Here is a 22,133-nt window from a genome sequence, read left to right as displayed (position 1 = left end):
TGTCTTGGAGTAATCCCCAGTAAGGGAACAATGCCATTTGAACAGAATCAGTATTCTGTTAGCAAGCAAGAAAGAGAAATGATGGTCAAGGAGGCAGCCAGCAGTGGCTCTTTCGATGGGTAGCTGCCACATCTCCCACCGTTGCAGAGGTTGCCATGAAGTTAGAATGAACTGGCACTGGTGGAAGCCTTCCTAGCTTCAGAGGCACACATGAGATTTTGCAAATGGCACAATCTGTCTCCTTTGCTTAAAGTATGCATCACAGATGAGAACTACCATCCTGTCTCAATGTTAAAGTACCACCTTGATAAAGCGACACTGTTTGAGTTTTTGTTACTGTCATAATTCCTTGACTTTATGTCTCTCTAATGGCAATGAGCATCTCTGGCCCATCTTTAAGAAAAAGCACTATCTTTACTCCCTGGTTACTGGGTTGCTGACCAAGACACCACAGGAAACTTTGCTACTATTTTTCTGCTTAGGATACACAGAGAATTAGACTAGTTACAAGGAGGACTTCTGAAGATTCAAAAAATTGGTCCCGGTTAGGCATGGTGGCTCACGCCTGTAATCCCAGCACTGTGGGAAGCCAAGGCAGCAGATTGCTTAAGGCCAGGAGTTCGAGACCACTCTGGACAACATGGCGAAATCTCATCTCTACTAAAAATACAAAGATTAGCCAGGCATGGTGGTGTGCATCTACTCTAGTCCCAGCTACTTGGGACGGTGAGGCATGAGAATCACTGAAACCCTGGAAGTAGAGGTTGCAGTGAGCCGAGATCCTGTCACTGTACTCCAACCTGGGTGGACTGAGACCCTTTAATTTAAAAGAAAAGGTCTGCATAAGAGTTCTTGGAAAACATTTCTCTTGTTATGTGTGAAGAGCTTAGACTATAAGTAGATCTTAGTAGTCTACATTGGATTTATACAATATATAAATTTGGGTATGTTTAGCTTGAAAAGCTGGAATTCCAGTTAGGGCAATGCACCTAATGGTTTAAAGATGTAAGATTGGAGGCGGGCAGGAATGGAAGAAAAGAATAACACTTATTAACCACTTGCTATGTGTTCAGCACTGTTCTAGGTACTAAACAGAGTTTCAGGAGAATTTGACATCACTTAAAAACAGATTCTCTAGAGTGAGAATCAGGAAAAATGGACCCAGAGCTTATATTAGTATGTTTGTTTATTATTTTTATTTTATTTTTGAGACAGAGTTTCTCTCTTGTCACCCAGGCTGGAATGCAGTGGTGTAATCTTGGCTCACTGCAACCTCTGCCTCCCAGGTTCAAGTGATTCTCCTGCCTCAGCCTCCCAAGTAGCTGGAATTACAGGCACCCGCCACCATGCCTGGCTGAGTTTTGTATTTTTAGTAGAGACAGTGTTTTGCCATGTTGGCCAGGCTAGTCTCAAACTCCTGACCTCAGGTGATCGGCCTGCCTTGGCCTCCCAAACTGCTGTGATTATAGGCATGAGCCACCACGCCCAGCCTAACATGTTTATTTTAAAATCAAATTATTTTCATAGCTTAAGCACTACAGAAATTTCACAGCATTGTATAAATTTGCCTTCTGAACACACTTAGGAGGCTACATCCCTTAAGACAGAAGAAAAATTCTAGAAAAGAAAATGTATAGAGAAATGTTCAGCGCCTGTTCATTAGTCAGAATATTTTAACAGAAGTGGAAGGGAGCTGAGAGAGAAAATTTGTAGCGAGGCTGAGATGAAAAAGGTGAAGGAATTAAAATGTAACATAAGCGACATGCAAGTTAGGGATGAATGATTTATTTTCTTCTTAGATCCCATGCCGAAAGGCTATGAGCAATACTATGGCTTCACACAGTTTGCGCTGGAATTAAATGAAATGGATCTATCATCAAAGTCTTTATTACCACCTACTGACACTCGATTTAGGCCAGACCAGAGGTAAGGAGTTTTTTAAAGATTTTTCTCTCCAGAGATGTAAAACGCTTTACAAAAAGTCTTATTAGCAATCCTCGGGCCACCAGAGGCACCTGAGAAAGGTGGAAAATGTCATCAGGAGTTGAGAGGTGGGGACGCTTTAAACAATTGTGTCACAGAGGAGCTGGGCCCAACTCGAATCCATGTGTGGCATGACCTTTGTTATCCGTAAAGCCCCATTTCCATTGAAATGCCAAAAAAAGGTGTTTATTTTGAAGAGTTTGACTGCATGCAATCATAAAGAACTTAGTGTGTATTTGAAAGGGTGGAAACATCCAGCTCCCCGAGCCCTCAGATTTAAATGATTTTGGTGCACTGAGATCTAACTACTGATTTCTAGGTTGCGGCTCACAGGGTGTGTGATATATGGTAGGTCTTTTCATCTTTCCCAGCCTCAGTTTCCTACTCTGTAAAATGGAACTAATAATGTCTCCCCTAAGGTCTTTCTAATTAAGACTGAAAATCTAGAAGCCCAAGGAAAGAAAAGATTGTTACGTTTGGCTTTAATAAAAACAAACACCACTTTGGGATGCCGAAGCGGGTGGATCACTAGAAGTCAGGAGTTTGAGACCAGCCTGGCCAATATGATGAAACTCTGTCTCTACTAAAAATACAAAAATTAGCCAGGCGCGGTGGCACGTGCTTGTAGTCCCAACCACTTGGGAGACTGAGGCACGAGAATTGCTTGAATCCAAGAGGAGGAAGTTGCAGTGAGCCAGGACCACACCATTGCACTCCAGCCTGGGTGTCTCAATGAGACCCCGGCCCCCCCCCCAAAAAAGCAAACATAAGCCCTTCTTTATGGCAAAATAAATAAAACTATATAAGGTCAAAAGATAAATGATAAACAGAGAAGTCCATATCTGCAACTCGTATCATGAATTGCCTCTAGAAATCTAGTAATAGATTGGAGGTAAATTCATTTTGCAGGGGTTGAACACTCGTTAGCAAGCACCTAAAAAAGGTGTGAAACCATTTACATATGTCAGCTGTAACAGTAGGTCCCAAATGGGCCCATTGCCCTAGTTTATTTTAAAGAAAGCCACACACAGAATGCTTCAAGCTATCTTGCTATGCACATTATGCTTGTACTGTTTCATGCAGTTTGTCTACTTTTTTAGGGAAGTCTTTTTTTGTATAAAATCTGTTACAATTGTGTTTCTTAAATCAAACCTAAGAATGGAGTTAATTTGAAATATACAGTATATATTAATAACGTATATGGTGTTTAAAGAATGGTAAGCATTGTTAATGTCTATAATGAACATTTTCAATTAAATTTATCCTAACCTTGTGTTAACAAAAAAAAAAAGAAAAAATGGACATAGGAAAATGAACAGTCCACAAAACAGGAAATGCAGCTATCCCTTAAACATCTGAAAAGATTCTCAGCTTTAGTCATAATAAGAAAAATGCAAATTTAAAAATCATGTCGACATCCCATTTTTTTAACCTATCAGATTGACAAAAATTCAGAAGTTTTGTACGTTCTGGGGTGATGGGAGAAAAGGGCACTCTCAGCATTGCTAATGGGAATATAAATTGCTGTAATCCCCACAAAGGGCCGTTCAGTAATATATAAATTACACCCCCTTTCACCCAGCAGTTTCACTTCTAGAAATTTCTCCTGCAGATTTTTCCTACTTACTCATGTAAAATGGTGGATATTCAAGGTCATTTATTGCGGCATTGTCACATTAAAAAATTGGGAACAATTCAAATGTCTATCCATAGGAAATTGTCTAAATTCAGATACCTCCATATTATGTGGCTATTAAAAAATGAAGATGTCTATGTATGTCCATGGAAAGATCTCTGAGATATATTGTTAAATAGAAAGTAAACCAAAACAAAAAATCAAGGAATACATAGCATGCTACCATTTATATTTTTTAAATAGAGGGAAGGGTAAGAATATGTATTAATATTTGTTTATATACACATGAAGAATCTCTAGAAAGATGCAGAGGAAAATAATAAAGTAGGTTTTCTAGGGTGGTAGGGTGAAGGTGGCTGGAATTAGAGACCAGGAAGAAAGGAGGACTTTGCCCCAAATTCTTTTTTGTAGATATAATTTTTGAATTATGTAAATATCACCAATTCAAAAAATGTCTTCTCTGACTACTTCAAGATACTGATTAAAAGGGTTGGGGGCAGGGTCTTACGTATAGGAACGGATTTTGAATATCCAGTTGTGGACATATACAAGTTGAGTAGTAATGATTGTTTTGTTTTCTTGAATTCATATCCATTTTTTGTTTTCCACAATGCCTCAGGTTTCTAGAAGAAGGGAACTTAGAAGAAGCTGAAATACAAAAGCAGAGGATTGAACAACTACAGAGAGAAAGGCGGCGAGTCTTAGAAGAAAATCACGTGGAGCACCAGCCTCGGTTTTTCAGGTTTGTGCCCGGATTGAGTAGGTTTTTGGTTGATACGTGGTGCCAGCATGTTATGCTTCTGGTTCACAGCAAGTAAAGAGCACTGTCCCCAGATGAGAGCATTCTCCAGGCTTTCCCTGTTTCCACCGGGGGGAACTGGTCCTCTGTGCCAGGCCCTTCCCTGGCACTTGCCTTCAGGGCCTCCCTCTTTCTGACTTCAGGCAGAACGAGGGCCTGTGTTTTTGCATTCCTTGAGCTTTCCCAGTGCCTCAACCAGTGAGTTTGCAGAGGAGGTCCTCAGTCAGGGAGCCTACCAGAGCTGGGTGCCAGTGCCAGGTCAGCTTATTAAATTCACAGCTAAGGTTGGTCACCCCCATAGGCACATTTTACACCATGACAGAGATCATTCACAATCACTCCACAGTTAAGCAGTATGGAAATTCCAAGCAGTCTGTTTCTTGCATTGTAGAAGTTCCAATACACTTGGGCTTGCATTTACTGTTATCTTTAAAATAACTTGCCAAGAAGGTCTTGTTAAAATAGATTTAATTTTTTTTTTTTTTTTTTTGAATACAGAATCTTGCTCTGTTGCCCAGGCTAGAGTGCAGTGGTGTCATCTTGGCTCACTGCAGCCTCCACCTCCTGGGTACAAGCCATTCTCCTGCCTCAACCTCCCGAGTAGCTGGGACTACAGGTGCATGCCACCATGCCCGGCTAATTTTTGTATTTTTAGTAGAGACGGGTTTCACCATGTTGGTCAAGATGGTCTCAATCTCCTGACCTCGTGATCCACCCGTCTCGGCCTCCTGAAGTGCTGGGATTACAGGTGTGAGCCACCGCGCCCGGCCAATAGATTTAAATTTTTAAAGGAGGTATGAGAGATCTTCAACCCTTCACCTCCCCATCTCCTCCTATAACTGAGTAGAAGAGAAAGCCTAAGGCAGGGAGGGGATCTGTTGAAGGCGTTGGTATAATACCCCGGAATGGGGCCTGACTCTCCTCACTACGAGGCCAGGGCCTATATCATTTTAGTTTTTCTGTTTGTTCTTTTTTTAAAAAAGTTAAATAGGCATATGTGAAAAAGCAGCAAGTTCCTGCTCTGCTCCATCTGCCCAAGTCCTTCCAGGGCCACCAGTGTCTTTTCATTGTTTGGGGATGTTTTTTGTGTTTTTGTTTGTTTTCAGTGGACAACAGAAGTACTTTTATGAGGATTTAATTATTAATAACAGCAGCAGTAATAAAATATGTATTCCAAAACATCAAAATAGTAACAAATAAGGTTTTGTCTCGAAGAATATGATGCTCTTTTCCCTAAAGTTGATGTAGATTCTACTAGATCCCTTCTGATCATTTCCACAAATTCACGATATCAGTGATTGAAAATCAACTGGCCAAAATTTCATCCTGAAATATTCAGGCTTCATTTAAACATTTAAAGAAGACGATGGAAATGTTACATTCTTTTTTGAAAAAGGCGAGAAATAGAAAAATGGATAGATTAACAGACTGATCAGTTGATTTACCGATCAGTTAATAAACACAATACACCCTTAAATAGGTTGGTTCTTTTTCTTCCATACGTTGTCTATTTTCATTAAAAAAAAAAATCAACAATTATAAAGATGTTCATTACAGTACTTTTTAGGATCATTAAAAATGATAGATAACTAAACTGTCTCAAGGACTAGCTAAGGAGATTCACCAACTCGATCCAACATGAGACATTAAGGATGACCTTAGGAAGCCTGTGGAGCTCTGCTGGAAACACATTACCATGTAAATGCAAGATACAGAATATGATTATGCTGTCATTGCAATCAGGAAGGAATTATGTCTGGAATGAAAAAGGGCAGCCGCTTCAGCTGGGCAGCCGTCGCTTTCTTTTTGACTGTCTATAAAATTATCATAGTATTAGATGGGGAAATATTTTTAAATTGGAGAAGGAGCGAGAGTTGTTCAGCAGTAGCAGTCCTCCATGGGACTGTTCAAATTAGAAACCTGGCAAAGAGATTTTGGAGAGGAATATGGGGACTTGGATGTTGTCATTAACACTTACTGAGGAACAACAACAAAATCACTGAAAATTCTAAGTGGAAACTGTAGCTCAGACCAAACTGAGCCTCTTTGTTTTAAAATAGTGAACTGTCTGATACACAGATTGACTCATTTTTAAACACATAGTGTTACTGGAATAGGGAAACAAGTGTGATAAAAATCTACATTCCTGAGAGTGTGGGAAAACAGGCACGCTCCACTTTGCTTCTAAACCATATGGTAATATCAGTCAGAATCACAAATGCACATGCTCTTTGACCCAGCCATGCTAATTACAAGATTTGTTAACATAACTATACGCACACACATATACAAAATAACATGTACTGAGCTAGAGTTTGGAAATAACCTAAGTACCCATCAGCAGGGTACCTGTTAGGTAAATTGTGGTCCATCCATACAATGGAATATCATACAACTGTATAGAAAGAAAATGAGGAATCCTTTATTGCTGGAGTCACCAAACTTTTCCTATAAAGAGCAAATGATAAATATTGTTGGTTTTGCAGGCCATCAGGTTCAATTCATTTAGTAGCAATTATGCAGCCCCGCTGTTCAGCATTGAAAGCAGCCATAAACAGTATTTAAACAAATGGACATGACCATGTCCCAATAAAACAGATTTCAGAGATATGCAGAAGGCTGGATTCAACCCTTGGGCCATAGTTTGCTGACCCTTGCCTTATTGTACTAATCGGAAATGATCTCCAATATATTTCATTATGTCAAAGCTGAAAGAGTAGAACAGTGTCTGGTGCAACATTATGTGAGAATGAGAGGGGATAGAGTACGTGCTCATACACACACACACACACATACACACACACACACACGCACGCATGGAATTTCCCTGAAAGAATGAAGCCAATAACATCACTACCTCTGAGGAGAAGAATCAGGAGGCTGGCAGAGAGGGGGAAGATAAAAACTTGAAGCTGTATACCCTTTTGTGCCCTTTGAAATTTGGTCTGTGTCATATATTCTCTATTCAAAGAATAAAAAATCAGGACTAATCTTTCCAGACTCTCTTATGGCTTCAAATTACTTTTTTTTTTTTTGAGATGGAGTCTCGCTTTTGTTGCCCAGGCTGGAGTGCTGTGCTGTGATCTCAGCTCACTGCAACCTCCGCCTTCCGGTTTCAAGCGATTCTTCTGCCTCAGCCTCTCGAGCAGCTGGGATTACAGGTGTCTGCCACCATGCCCAGCTAATTTTTTGTATTTTTAGTAGGGACGGGGTTTCGCCATGTTGGTCAAGCTGGTCTTGAACTCCGGACCTTGTGATGTGCCCACTTCGGCCTCCCAGAGTACTGAGATTACAGACGTGAGCCACCACACCCAGCCTCCTTTAAAAATAAATAAATAAATGTTAACCACTTCCTATGCACAACCTGGTTGATGTGTAGCTTTTGTGCAGTCATTCCCAAGGTGCTGACAGTCATACAAGTCATGTTTTGTATATGACAGACTCTCCCTGCATCCTCCTTCTGTCAGAAGCACCACTTTTCATAGCCTCTAAGTTTGAGAAGTTAAGAGTAACAAAATGGGCTGGCGTGGTGGCTCATGCCTGTAATCCCAGCACTTTGGGAGTCCAAGGCGGGTGGATGACCTGAGGTCAGGAGTTCGAGACCAGCCTGGCCAACATAGTGAAACCATGTCTCTACTAAAAATAAAAAAGTTACTCAGGCGTGGTTGCACATGGCTGTAGTCCCAGCTACTCAGGAGGCTGAGGCAGGAGAATCGATTGAACCTGGGAAGCAGAGGTTGCAGTGAGCCGAGATCATGCCACTACACTCCAGCCTGAATGACAGAGCGAGACTCCATCTCAAAAAAAAAAAAAGTAACAAAATTATTTCTGGACTTCTAATTCCCAGAATTCCCAGTCCCAACACTCTGGGACGCTGAATGTTTGTGCGAATGAGGATGGGGAAAGCAGGGCGGTTAGGAAGGAAAAAGACTTGAGAATATGACGCTGGTTTCAAGAGCCTGCAAGAAATTGTTTCTTCTTTCACAGGAAATCCAATGATGACTCGTGGTTGAGCAACGGTACCTATTTGGAACTTAGAAAAGATCTTGGTTTTTCCAAACTGGACCATCCTGTCTTATGGTGAAAAAGTAAAGAAGAAAGATAACATTAGTGTATTTCTCCCGTGCTTGCTTTCTGAAGCGGCACAAACCTGTGTTTATGTATTTAAACCATACTCTAGGATGATCACTTGTGCTTAGCTTAGCATTGTAACTCATTAATTCTGTATTTTCCTCAGTGCGTTTCTTTACAATTTCAAATGTTACCCTGATTGTTTATATGAATGTAGAACACCTTGACATTTCTTTTTATATACAAACTATTTAATAAAAATGAAAGATTGAATGTTCATGTGTGGGTTAAAAAAAGAGGCTTTAACACTAATTTTCCAAAGTTTAGGAAAGATTCCAATTAAATTTATGCCTTATAAAATTATGTTGTAGAAAAAAAAAATCAACCTCTCCCAGGTGCATTAAGAAGTGAGAATACCTAGGGTTACTCACCCACTCGTTAGCTACCCAAGTTTAATTTGGTAGCTGAGACATCTTTTTGCCTCAGACAGCTCTTGAATTGCTCATACAGAACAATTCTGCTGGTGCTGGAGTCTGAAGAATATCTTCATTTGCATTTTAGTGGTTAGGGAGAGGATATAAGATTAATGGAATGTATATTTTTACATAAGATGAATATGGCACCTTCTTGAAAAGGAAGCAGTTGAACTTGTTTCTCCCTATGGTTCTATTGCCTTGTATGCAAAATTGTACCCTCTTGCTCAGAGAAATTATCATTAATAAGAGAAAAAATTCCAATTAATTAAATATCACAGTAGCATCCCAGAGAGACAATAGGAAATTTCTCCTTAGTGAGAGCTGAGTCCTTGAGAAGTTAAGAGACTGTTTCCTGCTTCCCACCCCATCCCTAGTTTTTTGACCCTCCGTTTGATCACCTCCCTTATGAGTATGGAATGTCCCAGTTTAATATAAAACATACCGTTTATTCCACACAGCAGTTTGACTTTGTAAAAGTTTAGTAAAGTAACTGATTGTTTTGGATAATTCAACATGTTTTTCTTAAATGCTGTTTTAGTATTTTCTACCTCTTAATAAGCACCATATTTTAGATCTTGTATAAAAAGTTTGCCATCTGCCTTATAGACAAATGTAGAGAATTGATGTTCTTGCTTTGTGTTGTGTTCTGGTAAAGCTTTCAGTAAGTGTCTTACCCCTTTCCTATACTTTCTTGTTATCCATATCATTCTTTTGTGTGTTTTGCAGCAGTCTTGAATAATACAGATTATAACTACTGAAAGGGGAACTTTTGCCTTTTTAAATGTGTTATTTCACATTACAATAATATGTGTAGTAGTTGAGTTGTGTTATCAAAGCAATTCCAACTTCTGCCCAGATGACATTAAAACCAAAGCCTGATTGTTAAGCCTTTTATTCTAAAGTCCATAGCAATCCTATGGAATATCAAGTATAATGATGTAGTAAAAAGATTTCTCCAGAAAACACTTTTAGATACTTAAAGAAATTCAGAGCATATCGAATGTTATGAATGAAGAGTAAAATAATTACAGGAAGAGAATGTGTGATTTTTCATTGTCATACCAAATAACCAGTTGGACAATATTGCATTTTCAAAATGGAGAGTTATTTAAAGTGGATCTGTAGCCTTCTGGAATCTGCACGTGACTGGCATTTTAAAACGACTCATTAAATATGGGATTCATTTTATCGAGATGCCAAGATGAACACAATGTGAATATCATTTCCATTTCTAAGCAGTTGAATGACACAGTCAGATTCTTGGGTGTGTGCTTTGTTCTTTCCATTTCAAGCATTTATCCAAATTCTGCTCACAGGCATGAGGAAGCAGGCTGTAGATTTAAGGGCACTCAAGGGGAAAACAAATGTAGTTTCCACAGTGTGAGGGTAAATGTAGAATCTTAGTAATATTGGCTGTTAAACTGGCCTGCTCCAGAGACTGGCTCAAAAAAGAAAGAAGCAACGAAAACAAAATGTACAGGCTGAATGGATGTAGCACTGTCACGCAGCATTTGGAAATTCCTTAATTATCCTAATGTTATTTCACTTGCCCTCCTGCTTTATTTTAGAGTCCCAAGGACAACTGGAAGAAACGTCACCTCTGTAGTCGTCTTATCTGAGATGGGGGTGGGAATGAATTAAAATATGATACAGAATTATATGCAGATTTTAAAGTCTAGTCAGTACTAGCATCTATAAAGGGCTTTTCTGAAATTTAAACAGCTTAGTGATGCATCATGATACTATAAGCTTAAAACTATCTTGAGGGGGAAATGACTTCTTTTTTCCTTCTGTCCCTTTTCTCAAAAGCATCTTTCCCCCAAATGTTATGTCTGTAGGACATTTTATAGTTTTAAGAGGAAGAAAACAGAAACATGGCATCATTTGGGAAGAACCAAGGTAGAATTTAAGTTTCTGGACTTTAAGTCTCCTGGTTAAATAATACTAATCACTGCACCATTTGAGTTACATGTTTTAACCTCTCCCCCCCCCCGCCCCCCACCCCACAATTATTCCATCCAAAAGTTCTGGTGAATTACACAGAAATTCTTGGAAATGGGACTTTGTGCAGGTAACCACCCTGCACTTCAGGTGATGTTCCTGTCACAGCTGTTGACTACCCCGTGCTGCAGGAAATCCATTCAGAAATGAGCTAACAGCCTCCAGTGTAGCAGGAGAGCCAATCAGTTCCCTCCCCAGGCCCCAAAGCACCCCAAGGCTGGTATTCCCTTGAGTCAAAGGTATTAGTAATAAAAGCCTCAATGCAGCTTCTCCATGTAGTTCCCCTCCTAGAAGCCAGGTGGATTCTGGTCCTAACTAAAGAGATGGGAGTTCGCTTGAGGGCAAGAAGTACCCAGGATGCCCAAACAGCCGCACAGGTGTCCTGTGCTTCCTGTGAGACTTCTGGGGGAAATATACAAACTAATTTTTAAAAAAATGTTTACTTCATTTACACTGCTGCTTTTCTCATATTCTGCTTTTAATTACTTGCAGTAAATCATTTGCTTGGGCTTCAAGCACTGTCTTCCATCTGCATCTTCCAGATTTATCATGAGTGGTCTTGTTCTACTGTTAAAGATGTCAAGCCTAAAATAAAAATAATAAAGTTTTTATTTGGCTGTTGAACCTTGATGTAGCCCCTACTACATACACTACAAGTTATGCCTTCTGGCTACCACAGAATCTGCGGACGTTTTGGTTATGAGTAGAAGCAATAAGAAGTTGTCCTTCTAGTCTTAGGAATAATGGTTCCAATGTATTGGCATAATTTGTTTGAATGTCTTTAATTTTGATATTAACACCGGCATAAATCTATTTTTGCTACCAGATGATAGCTATTTTTATTTGCTCTATTTTCCTCTGCATTGTACTAATCTGTTATTCAGTCTTCATTTTTCTATGTTGGAAACCTGTATCATGTAAATATCTGCAAATCATGACGGTCTAAAGTGCAAACCATTTTCAGAGACTTTGGTTTGGGGAAATGCAGTGATCAGAAGTGGCTAATTTATTTTATTTCTGATTATTTTATCCAGAGGATACTTTTTTTAATAGATATTTGTAGATCTTCCACTTAACCACTGAAAATTATTTTGTTTGAATCCCACCCTTCCATCCGTACCTCTGTGCCTCCCCAAAAAGCTCCTATTAATTTGCTTATCCCCCTCATGTAGCTAGTTGAATGTGAATAAATAACATGGAAAAGAGGCCACTTTTGTCTTTGTTTTTCCAGGTTAATGGGAAGGTTATTTGGCTGCTAAAAGGGAACAGAACAGGACCCTTGCCTGAACTCTTTCGAGGAGGAACACATCGAGTTACTGGAAGTGATGGGGGTTAGAGATAAGAATATCCTGGGACACAAAACACTTGGAACCCATAGAGTCACCATACCTTTCCCCTAACTTTCCTAAGGCATGCCACAATTGTAGATCGCCCTCAGCCCATGGAAGAGAGAATCGAGGCAACTGGATCCCCAGACAGGACACCTCCAGCCCCAGGCGCCCCTCTGCCAATTCCAGAGTGCTATGAAAATATTATAGTTGGCCGGGCGCGGTGGCTCAAGCCTGTAATCCCAGCACTTTGGGAGGCCGAGGCGGGTGGATCACGAGGTCAGGAGATGGAGACCATCCTGGGTGACAGAGCGAGACTCCGTCTCAAAAAATAGGCCGGGCGCGGTGGCTCAAGCCTGTAATCCCAGCATTTTGGGAGGCCGAGGCGGGTGGATCACGAGGTCAGGAGATGGAGACCATCCTGGTTGACACGGTGAAACCCCGTCTCTACTAAACATACAAAAAACTAGCCAGGCGAGGTGGCGGGCGCCTGTAGTCCCAGCTACTCGGAGGCTGAGGCGGGAGAATGGCGTGAACCCGGGAGGCGGAGCTTGCAGTGAGCCGAGATCGCGCCACTGCACTCCAGCCTGGGCGACACAGCAAGACTCTGTCTCACAAAAAAAAAAGAAAATATTATAGTTGATTCTTGAACAACACAGGGCTGGGGTGCCAATACCCCATGCAGTTAAAATCCACATATAACGACCCCCCCAAATCTTACCTACTAATAGCCCACTGTTGACCAGAAGCCTTCCCAACAACACAGATAATTAACACATCTGTTGTATGATATGTGTAATATAGACTGTATTCTTATAATAAATTAACCTAGAGAAAAGAAAATGTTACGAAGAAAATCATTAGGAAGGGAAAATACATATACTGTCAGTAAGTGGAATAAAGGTCACAATAAAGGTCTTTGTCTTCACGTTGAGTAGGCTGAGGAGAAGGAAGAGGAGGGGTTACTCTTACTGTTGCAGGGGTGGCACAGGCAGGAGAAAACCTGAGTATAATTGAACCCACACAGCTCAAACCTGTGTTGTTCATAAGGGAGGAGACCACCCCTCATATTGTCTTATGCCCAATTTCTGCCTCCAAAGAAAGAAGAAGCAAAAACTAAAAGGCAGAAATGAAATCCACAGGCAGACAGCCTGGCGTGCGCCCTGGGCCTGGTAGTTAAAGATCGACCCCTGACCTCACTGCTTGTGTTTTCTATAGATTCCAGACACTGTATGGGAAAGCACTGTGAACATCCCTGTCCTGTTCTGTTCCGTTCTGATTATTGCTGCATGCGGCCCCCAGTCACGTACCCGCTACTTGCTCATGCTCAATTGATTTCGATCCTCTCACGCGGACCCCCTTAGAGTTGTAAGCCCTTAAAAGGGACAGGAATTGCTCACTCGGGGAGCTCAGTTTTGTAAGTCTGCTTCATACTCCTGGCCGAATAAAGCCCCGCTTTCCTCAACTCGGTGTCTGAGGGGTTTTGTCTGCGGCTTGTCCTGCTACATTTCTCGGTTCCCTAATGGGCAAGTGAGGTGATTAGCAGGAGGTTGAGGCAGCCCCCCTAGGTGGCTTAGGCCTGCGCTCTGGAGCATCCCTGCAGGGCACTCCAGCCGGCTTTAGTGACGCAAACCCTGAGAGCACTCCTGGGCGGACAGTTGCCCCGGTGGAACACCTCGCCACAGCAGCTCACAGTAGGGCCCACGGGGGATCAACACAGCGGCTGAACACCAGAAAGGAATTGGCGCTTGGAGTCCAGACATCTGCAACACGGTAAGACCAGTCTTGGAACTTGCCCACTCCATCTGAGTGGAAGCCTGGCCTGATCACCCACGGCATGCCTTTGTCGGCGCCTTGGTTTTGGTTTTGATTTTGACTAGATCGGCACTGTTTTGGTTTAGATTTCGGCATTGACTTTTGGATTTGAACTGTTTGGCTTTGATTTTGGTTCTGACTTGGCTCAAATTGCTTGATGAATGAGTAACTCCTTATCCAGACTTCGGTTTTAGTGTGAATTGCTTGGGGAGTGAGTGACTTTTTGCCCCCTTTTCCCTTCCCTCTTTGTGGTAAGAGTGTTGTTTTGTCTCCTGAGAGAGGAAAATGAGTAAAACACAAGGTAAGTCTACCCCATTAGGAGCTATGTTAAAGAGTTTCAAGAAAGGATTCAGTGGGAACTATGGAATCGCTATGACACCTGGAAAGCGTCAGGCTTTGTGTGAGATAGATCGGCCGGCATTAGAGGTGGAATGGCCGTCAGAAGGAAGCCTAGACAGGTCCCTAGTTTCAGAGGTATGGCACAAAGTAACTGGTAAATCAGGACACCCAGATCAGTTTCCATACATAGATACTTGGTTGCAGCTAGTTTTAGACCCCCACAGTGGTTAAGAGGACAGGCAGCAGTAGTACTAGTGGCAAACGGACAGACAGCCAAGGAAGAAAGAGGAGCTCCACTCCCGCCGGTCCCTCCCTTAGGGGAGGAGAACAGCAGTAGTAGCAGCTGGCAGAGGCAAGGAAAGACCAGCAGAGAGAGGAAAAGAAGCAAAGGGGGAAAGAGAGAGAGGAAAAGAGGCAAAGAGAAAAGAAGAGAGAGGAAGAGACAAAGGAGTCAAAGAGAAAGAGAGAGGAAGAGACAGAGATAGAAGAAAGAGAAAGAGAGAAATATACAAGTAGTTAAGAAAAAAACAGTGTATGCTATTTCTTTAAAAGCCAAGGTAAATTTAGAACCTATAATTGATAATTAAAGGCCTTCTCCGTGACCATATAACACTCCAATACCACTTTGTTGTCAGCGTAAACAAGGGCGTAGCCCGATAGCACTGAGGCCACTGACAACCCATAGCCTTCCTATCAAAATTCCTTAACCCAGTAACCCGGGATGGCCCAAATACATTCAATCTGTAGCAGCAACAGCTTTGCTAACAGAAAAAAGTAGAAAAATAACTTTGAAAGGAAACCTCATTGTGAGCACACCTCACCAGTTCAGAACTATCCTAAGTTAAAGAGAGAGAGAAAAGGGGAGTAGAATTTATGTAAAAAGAAAGTTATATAGTAAATTCTTGTCCTAAAATAAATTAACTGGTTGTTTAAAGAAAGGGATGTTTGCAATAAGTCAGAAAGTTGAGACATGTCGAAGAATTGTCTGTGAAAGTCGTGAAACAAGAAAAAAAAATGTGTGTTATAAAAAAGGAATTTATGCAAGAAATGTTGTATAAATGTAAAAGTAATTAGGCCTCCTGAAGGTAAAACTATTGAAGAAACAGTTTATATGCAAGGTATACAAGAAAAATAAAATATACTTTTAGTAAAAGGATTATAAGGAGGCATAAAAATGTGGATTTTTACCTACATTAAAAGGTTAAAAAATTTTTGAAGGTTTAAGCAAGTTTTAAAACGTTAACTATAAAGAAAATTCTGTGTGTAAACATGAGCTAAAGTTAAAGGGGTATCATCCAGTTTTTCTGTGAACTGGACATTAAAGTTAAAACACAACAGATTTTTTTTTAAAGCACTAACCTGCTCTTTTACAAAATTATAAAAGGCTAAAAAGAGTCTATAAAAATCTTACCTTATGGTCAGACATTAAAAATTAAATATGTCTACAAAGTTTCATTAAAACTAAGTTTAACATTAATAACACACTAATATAAAGGTGAAATTTAGCTTATCTGGTATAAAAGTCATGCAGAAAGCATTGTCAAATATAAAATGGTGTTTGGCTTTCTTTGGTCTAAAAACTAATAAAAATAGTTGCTAAAGGAAATTTCTCAGTAAGGTGACACCAACGTACTATAAAGTCCGCTGCTGATGTCCCCACATTTAAAACAAAAGGTCAATTTCTTACAAATGATATACTTGGTTTATCTTGCACTTTCCTTTCCCTCAAAACTAAAAGTCTTTTAGCACATGTACCACCCCTACAATTTCTGTTAAACCAGCATCAGCCTGAAAATTACATTCTCATCGAAGGGTGGAAAAAAGAAAAACTTGAGCCAGCCTGGGAAGGACCCTACCTTGTGCTGCTAACCACCGAGACTGCTGTTTGTACAGCAAAAAAGGGATGGACTCATCACACCCAAGTCAAGAAAGCACCACTGCTCCAGAGTCATGGGCCATAGTCCTGGGGAAAACCCTACCAAACTAAAGCTAAGAAAAATTTAACTCTTTCATCTATTATATTACTCATTCTTCTTTCCTCACTCTATTGCTGATCATCTAGTTATTAACATAACCAAGTCAATTTCGCCTCAAACTATCACATTTAATGCTTGCCTTGTTATACCTTGTGGGTACTTGCCAAGTCAAAGACAGCCCTCTACTTCAGAAAAGTACCTCTGTTCCTCCTGACTTGCCTCAGACTAGGCATCAGTAAATTAGGACCATTTTATCTGAGGAGATTTCAACAAAGACCCCAGGGTCAACCAGGAGTCTCGCTCCCCAGTGTAGAGCTTTTATGCTGTAGTTGGTCCAACATTCTGTGGGCCACTAAAGAGCAAGGATGGACTGCCCCAACCAGTTTTTGTAATTTCCTAAAATCATACATTCATTTTATTAGAGGATCATAGAAGTTAAAGACTTAAAACAAACGTTGACAATTAAGACAGGATATCAAGATGCAAATGCCTGGTTGGAATGAATCAAATATACCATTGGCCTGTTAAAAAAAAGCAATTGTTATGCTTGTGCACATGCCAGGCCAGAGACCCAGATCGTCCCCTTTCCACTAAGGTGGTCCTCCAGTCGACCAGGCATGGACTTCATGGTAGCTCTTTTCCAGGATTCGATAGCCTGGAGTAATAGGTTGTGCCAAGCTCTCTCTGCTATATCCCAAAGTCTGGCACCCTGTGGGTCAGCCCCTGAGGGCCATCCAGCTTCCGTCTTCCAACACTATGTTCACTTCGTGTCTCTCATGACAGGGAGGAAACTTAGCATTCCTTGGAGACCTGAAGGGATGCAGTGAGCTTAAGAATTTTTAAGAGCTTATCAATCAGTCAGCCCTTGTTCATTCCAAGCAGATGTGTGGTGGTATTGTGATGGACCTTTACTGGACATTCTGCCCAATAACTGGAGTGGACCGTGTGCTTTAGTCCAATTGACTATCCCTTTCACCCTGGCATTTTATCAACCAGAGGGAGGGTAGGTGATAGAAGAAGGATGGATCCGGTTATCAGACGGAAGAGTAGCTGTGCCACAACTGCTAGGAGCTGCAGTCATCCTGGCTGTGCATGAGACCACCCACCTAGGCCAAGAGTCACTTGAAAAGTTGTTAGGCTGGTACTTCTACATGTCGCATCTGTCAGCCCTTGCCAAAACAGTGGCATAGCAGTGTGTCACCACCTGGCAGCGCAGTGCTAGGCAAGGTCTAACTGTCCTGCCCGGCATACAGGCTTATGGAGCAGCCCCCTTTGAAGATCTCCAAGTAGACTTCACCAAGATGCCCAAATGTGGAGATCTCATCCCTAGGTTTGGACTGCCCTTGTGAATCGGCTTGGACAATGGGCTGGTGTTTGTGGCTGCCTTGGTACAGAAGACAGCAAGGGTGATCAGGTGTAGATCAAGGATTAGAACATAGCCCTCTTGCGGCCACGGTGAAAAGGACCCCAGACTGTCGTCTTGACCACTCACACAGCCGTGAAAGTAGGAGAAATCCCAGCCTGGATCCACCACCGCTGCGTGAAACCCACAGCACCTGAGACCTGGGAGGCAAGACCAAGCCCGGACAATCCCTGCAAAGTGACTCTGAAGAAGATGACAAGCCCTGGTCCAGTCACACCCGGAAGCTGACTGGTCCATGCATGGCTGAAGCATGAAGAAACTCACCATGGGACTTATTTTCCTTAAATTTTGGACTTGTACAGTAGGGACTTCAACTGACCTTCCTCAAACTAAGGACTGTTCTCAGTGTATACATCAGGTCACTAAGGTAGGGCAAAAAGTTAAAACTGTCTTTTTGTTCTATAGTTATTTATAAGTGTGCTGGAACTCTAAAAGGGACATGTTTGCATAATGCCACCCAGTACAAGGTACGTAGCCCAGGAAGTGACCAGCCTGATGTGTGTTATAACCCATCTGAGCTGAGCCCCCTGTGGTTACAGTTTTTAAAATAAAATTAAGAACAGTCACCTGGTGGGGTTTAAACCATACTAAAAATAATCCATTTAGTAAATTCCCAAAGTTGCAAACCATGTGGACCCACCCAGAGTTCCACTGGGACTGGACAGCCCCCACTGGATTATGCTGGATGTGTGGGCATAGAGCTTACACCAAATTACCCAACCAGTGGGCAGGTAGTTGTGTTACTGGCACTATTAAATCATCCTTCTTCCAACTGCCCATAAAAACAGGAGAACTTCTGGGCTTTCCTGTCTATGCTGCCCACGAAAAGAGAAGCAAAGCTATAGGAAATTGGAAAGATGATGAATGGTCCCCTGAGAGAATCATACAGCACTGTGAGCCTGCTACTTGGGCACAAGATGGCTTGTGGGGATACGGGACCCCCATTTACATGCTCACCTGAATCATATGGTTACAAGCTGTCTTAGAAATAATCACTAATAAAACTGGCAGAGACTTGACTAGTCTGGCCCAGCAAGAAACTCACATGAGAAATGCTATCTATCAAAATAGATTGGCTCTCGACTACTTGCTAGCAGCTGGGGGAGGAGTCTGTGGGAAATTTAACCTTACTAATTGCTGTCTACACATAGATAATCAAGGGCAAGTAGTTGAAGACATCGTTAGAGATATGACAAAACTGGCACATGTGCCTGTGCAAGTGTGGCATGGATTTGATTCTGGGACCATGTTTGGAAAATGGTTCTCAGCACTAGGAGAACTTAAAACTCTTGGAATGATAATAGTAATAGGAACCTGCTTACTGCTCCCTTGTTTGCTACCTGTACTCCTTCAAATGATAAAAAGCTTCATCGCTACCTTAGTTCACCAAAATGCTTCAGCACAAGTGTACTATATGAATCACTATTGATCTGTCCTCCAAGAAGACATGGGTAGTGAGGATGAAAGTGAGAACTCCCACTAATGAGTGAAGTTCTCAAAGGGGAAAATAATGGAGGAGACTACCCCTCATATTGTCTTATGCCCAATTTCTGCCTCCAAAGAAAGAAGAAGCAACAACTAAAAGGCAGAAATGGAATCCACAGGCAGACAGCCCGGAGCGCACCCTGGGCCCGGTAGTTAAAGATGAGCCCCTGACCTCACTGCTTGTGTTTTCTATAGATTCCAGACAATGTATGGGAAAGCACTGTGAACATCCCTGTCCTCTTCTGTTCTGATTACTGCTGCATGCAGCCCCCAGTCATGTACCTGCTACGTACTCAATTGATCTCGACCCTCTCACGCAGACCCCCGTGTAAGCTCTTAAAAGGGGCAGGAATTGCTCACTCAGGGAGCTTGGTTTTTGAGACATAAGTCTGCCGATGCCCCCGGCTGAATAAAGCCCTTCCTTCCTCAACTCGGTGTATGGGGGGTTTTGTCTGCGGCTCGTTCTGCTACATTCACAGGTGTGTGTGTGTGTGTGTGTGTGTGTCCTAATGTGAAAAAGGAAAATGCTTACTACTCAAACCAACATAATCGCCCTTAATTAACTCATCTCCCATACCTGAGTTGTGTCTTTTGCAATTCCAGAAACACCCTTAGTTCCATTTGCTTCCATTGATATATTAATGGTGTTACACAATGCACTATACCCCAGAGTTACTGACATAAAGTCACATCTCTGCATCCCTGAAAACACTTAAAAGAGACATCCAAAAGCAATTCATGAACCTTGATCCTGGCTTAAAAGGAAAGGAAAAACAAGCTATAAAAGACATTTGGATAACAGTGGAATTTGCATATGAACATAATGAAATTATTGCCAATTTTCCTATGCATATTGTGATATTATTGCCAGTTGAACTGAATCAAATCTGCCATTAAAGGAGGGCTGTTTTTCACCATTATTCAAAATAATGTGTTATGGGCACTAAAGAGTGTCTTTAAAGGCAGCCTCAGAATATTTTAACATGATGGTATTGAAACATCCTAAGGTGTCAGCTTTGAGAAGGCAATACAATTTGAAGGTATAAGTTCCAAACCATTAGTTTAGAAATTGAGTCATACCAGTGAAATACCAGCATTATCACAGTTAATGTCCATCAGTGATTAGCACATCAGGACATCACTGTCCCCTTAGATGACAGCAGTAAAGGATTTCTTTTTATGGGCTTATTAGTTGGTGCCCCTGCAGGAAACAGAATCCAACTCAGGTGGTTTGAGAGACTTAAATGAAGGGACTACTTATAAGGCTGTGAGCAGGCTGAAGTCACCGAGAGATTAGCAACAGTGGGAAGTGGGTACTGCCCAGCAGTAGCTGGGGCTCCTGAGGAGGGGACAGCCATCGGGAGCTGCAGCTGTAGAGAGACGTGTGGAGTCTGCCAGAAAAATTCAGCCCAGAGTGAGGAAGAACTATCCCAGGCCCTTTCTCCTCGGGGCACCACTCTTATTGCAGTGCCCCCTAGTGGCTGATCCCGATAGAGCTCCAGAGCCCCAGGATGCAATTCTTAGGGCTCAGTCCCTGGGGCAGGGGAAGAGCCAGGGCAAATAGAAAAATAAGCTCTTTATATTCACCAGAATAGTTCATGTCTGAGCGTTTGGAGGCATTTTCAATAAGTAGATACGCATAAGAGCCTTGGAGAGGATAGAATTTGTTCAGTGCTTTCAGCTCCCATTTATTTTACCAAAGGCAGATTATGATCAACTGTGCTTTTAGAAAACTCTTTGGGTGGGGCACGGTGGCTCACGCCTGTAATCTCAGCAGTTTGGGAGGCAGAGGTGGGCAGATCACGAGGTCAGGAGTTCAAGACCAGCCTGGGTAACATGGAGAAACTCTGTCTCTACTAAAAATACGAAAATTAGCCAGGCATGGTAGCACGTGCCTGTAATCCCAGTTACTCAGGAGGCTGAGGCAGGAGAATTGCTTGAACCCAGGAGGCAGAGGTTGCAGTGAGCTGAGATTGTGCCACTGCACCCCAGCCTGGGTGACAGAGCAAGACACCGTCTCAAAAAAATAAATAAATAAAAATAAACCCACAAAAAAACAAACAAAAAAAAAACCTCTCTGGTTCTCCATGACACTATTACTGTTGTAATGGCTTTAATGAGCCAAGGAGCATGCTGTCTTCTTTATTAACTGCCGTAATTTAAACAAATATTAGACTAGGAAAGGTATATTGATGTAAGCAGTGATTCTCAGATTTGGCTAATGTCCTAGTGGTAATTTACACACACACACCACTGACATCACCAGTACCACCAAGTCCCGCCAGGTAGTTCAGACCCAGATAGCACCATACGGTTTGTGGATCAGCATTTAATCAGCACATAGCTGGAACACCACCTTCTAATCTCATGATTGTTCCAGGACCTCAAAAATGGCATGTGGTTTACAACGATGTGCTTCTTTTCATTGAGTTTCATTTATTGCTTTTGTACTGTCTTTGAAATATATGGGTAGGGGCCGTGTTCCCTCCTTCCCCTGTGATGCCTGCTGGATACACACGAGAGGCATGTGTGACTCATGGTTCCTCTCCATGCTAAATAAGCCACAACGCTGCTGCCCAGCTTAGGTCACAATGAAATTTTTGATGTGATATCTGTTGTTTCCTCAGCCCAGAGGCATGAGACAAAGGTTGGAGAGTAGATGCCAGCAGTACTTGGCTGGTTAAGGGAACCAGAGGAGGCCAAGGAAATCATGCCAAGGCCCTCAGCTCTTCCCTGTGCCACAGATCACATAAGCCACCACCTCCAGTGCCCCTACCACATCCAAATACAATCTTAGGGAG

At 41.9% G+C, this 22,133-nt stretch overlaps 1 protein-coding gene across 1 annotated transcript in view; it reads left to right on the top strand.

The window, feature by feature from the left end:
* Positions 1–12,169, top strand: part of OSBPL3 (oxysterol binding protein-like 3) — a 191,184-nt gene extending 179,015 nt beyond the window's left edge. The window contains exons 21-23 of the mRNA XM_011938557.1: positions 1,800–1,926; positions 4,239–4,361; positions 8,406–12,169. Of these exons, the coding sequence (XP_011793947.1) occupies positions 1,800–1,926; positions 4,239–4,361; positions 8,406–8,502 (347 nt within the window). The 3' untranslated portion in view covers positions 8,503–12,169. The remainder of the gene's footprint in view (positions 1–1,799; positions 1,927–4,238; positions 4,362–8,405) is intronic.
* Positions 12,170–22,133: the final 9,964 nt, after the last annotated feature.

This window comes from Colobus angolensis, unplaced genomic scaffold, assembly GCF_000951035.1.
Source record: "Colobus angolensis palliatus isolate OR3802 unplaced genomic scaffold, Cang.pa_1.0 Scaffold175, whole genome shotgun sequence".
NCBI classification, from domain to species: domain Eukaryota; kingdom Metazoa; phylum Chordata; class Mammalia; order Primates; family Cercopithecidae; genus Colobus; species Colobus angolensis.
Note: the sequence above shows the minus strand (reverse complement) of the source record. Positions and strands in the feature narration are given on the sequence as shown.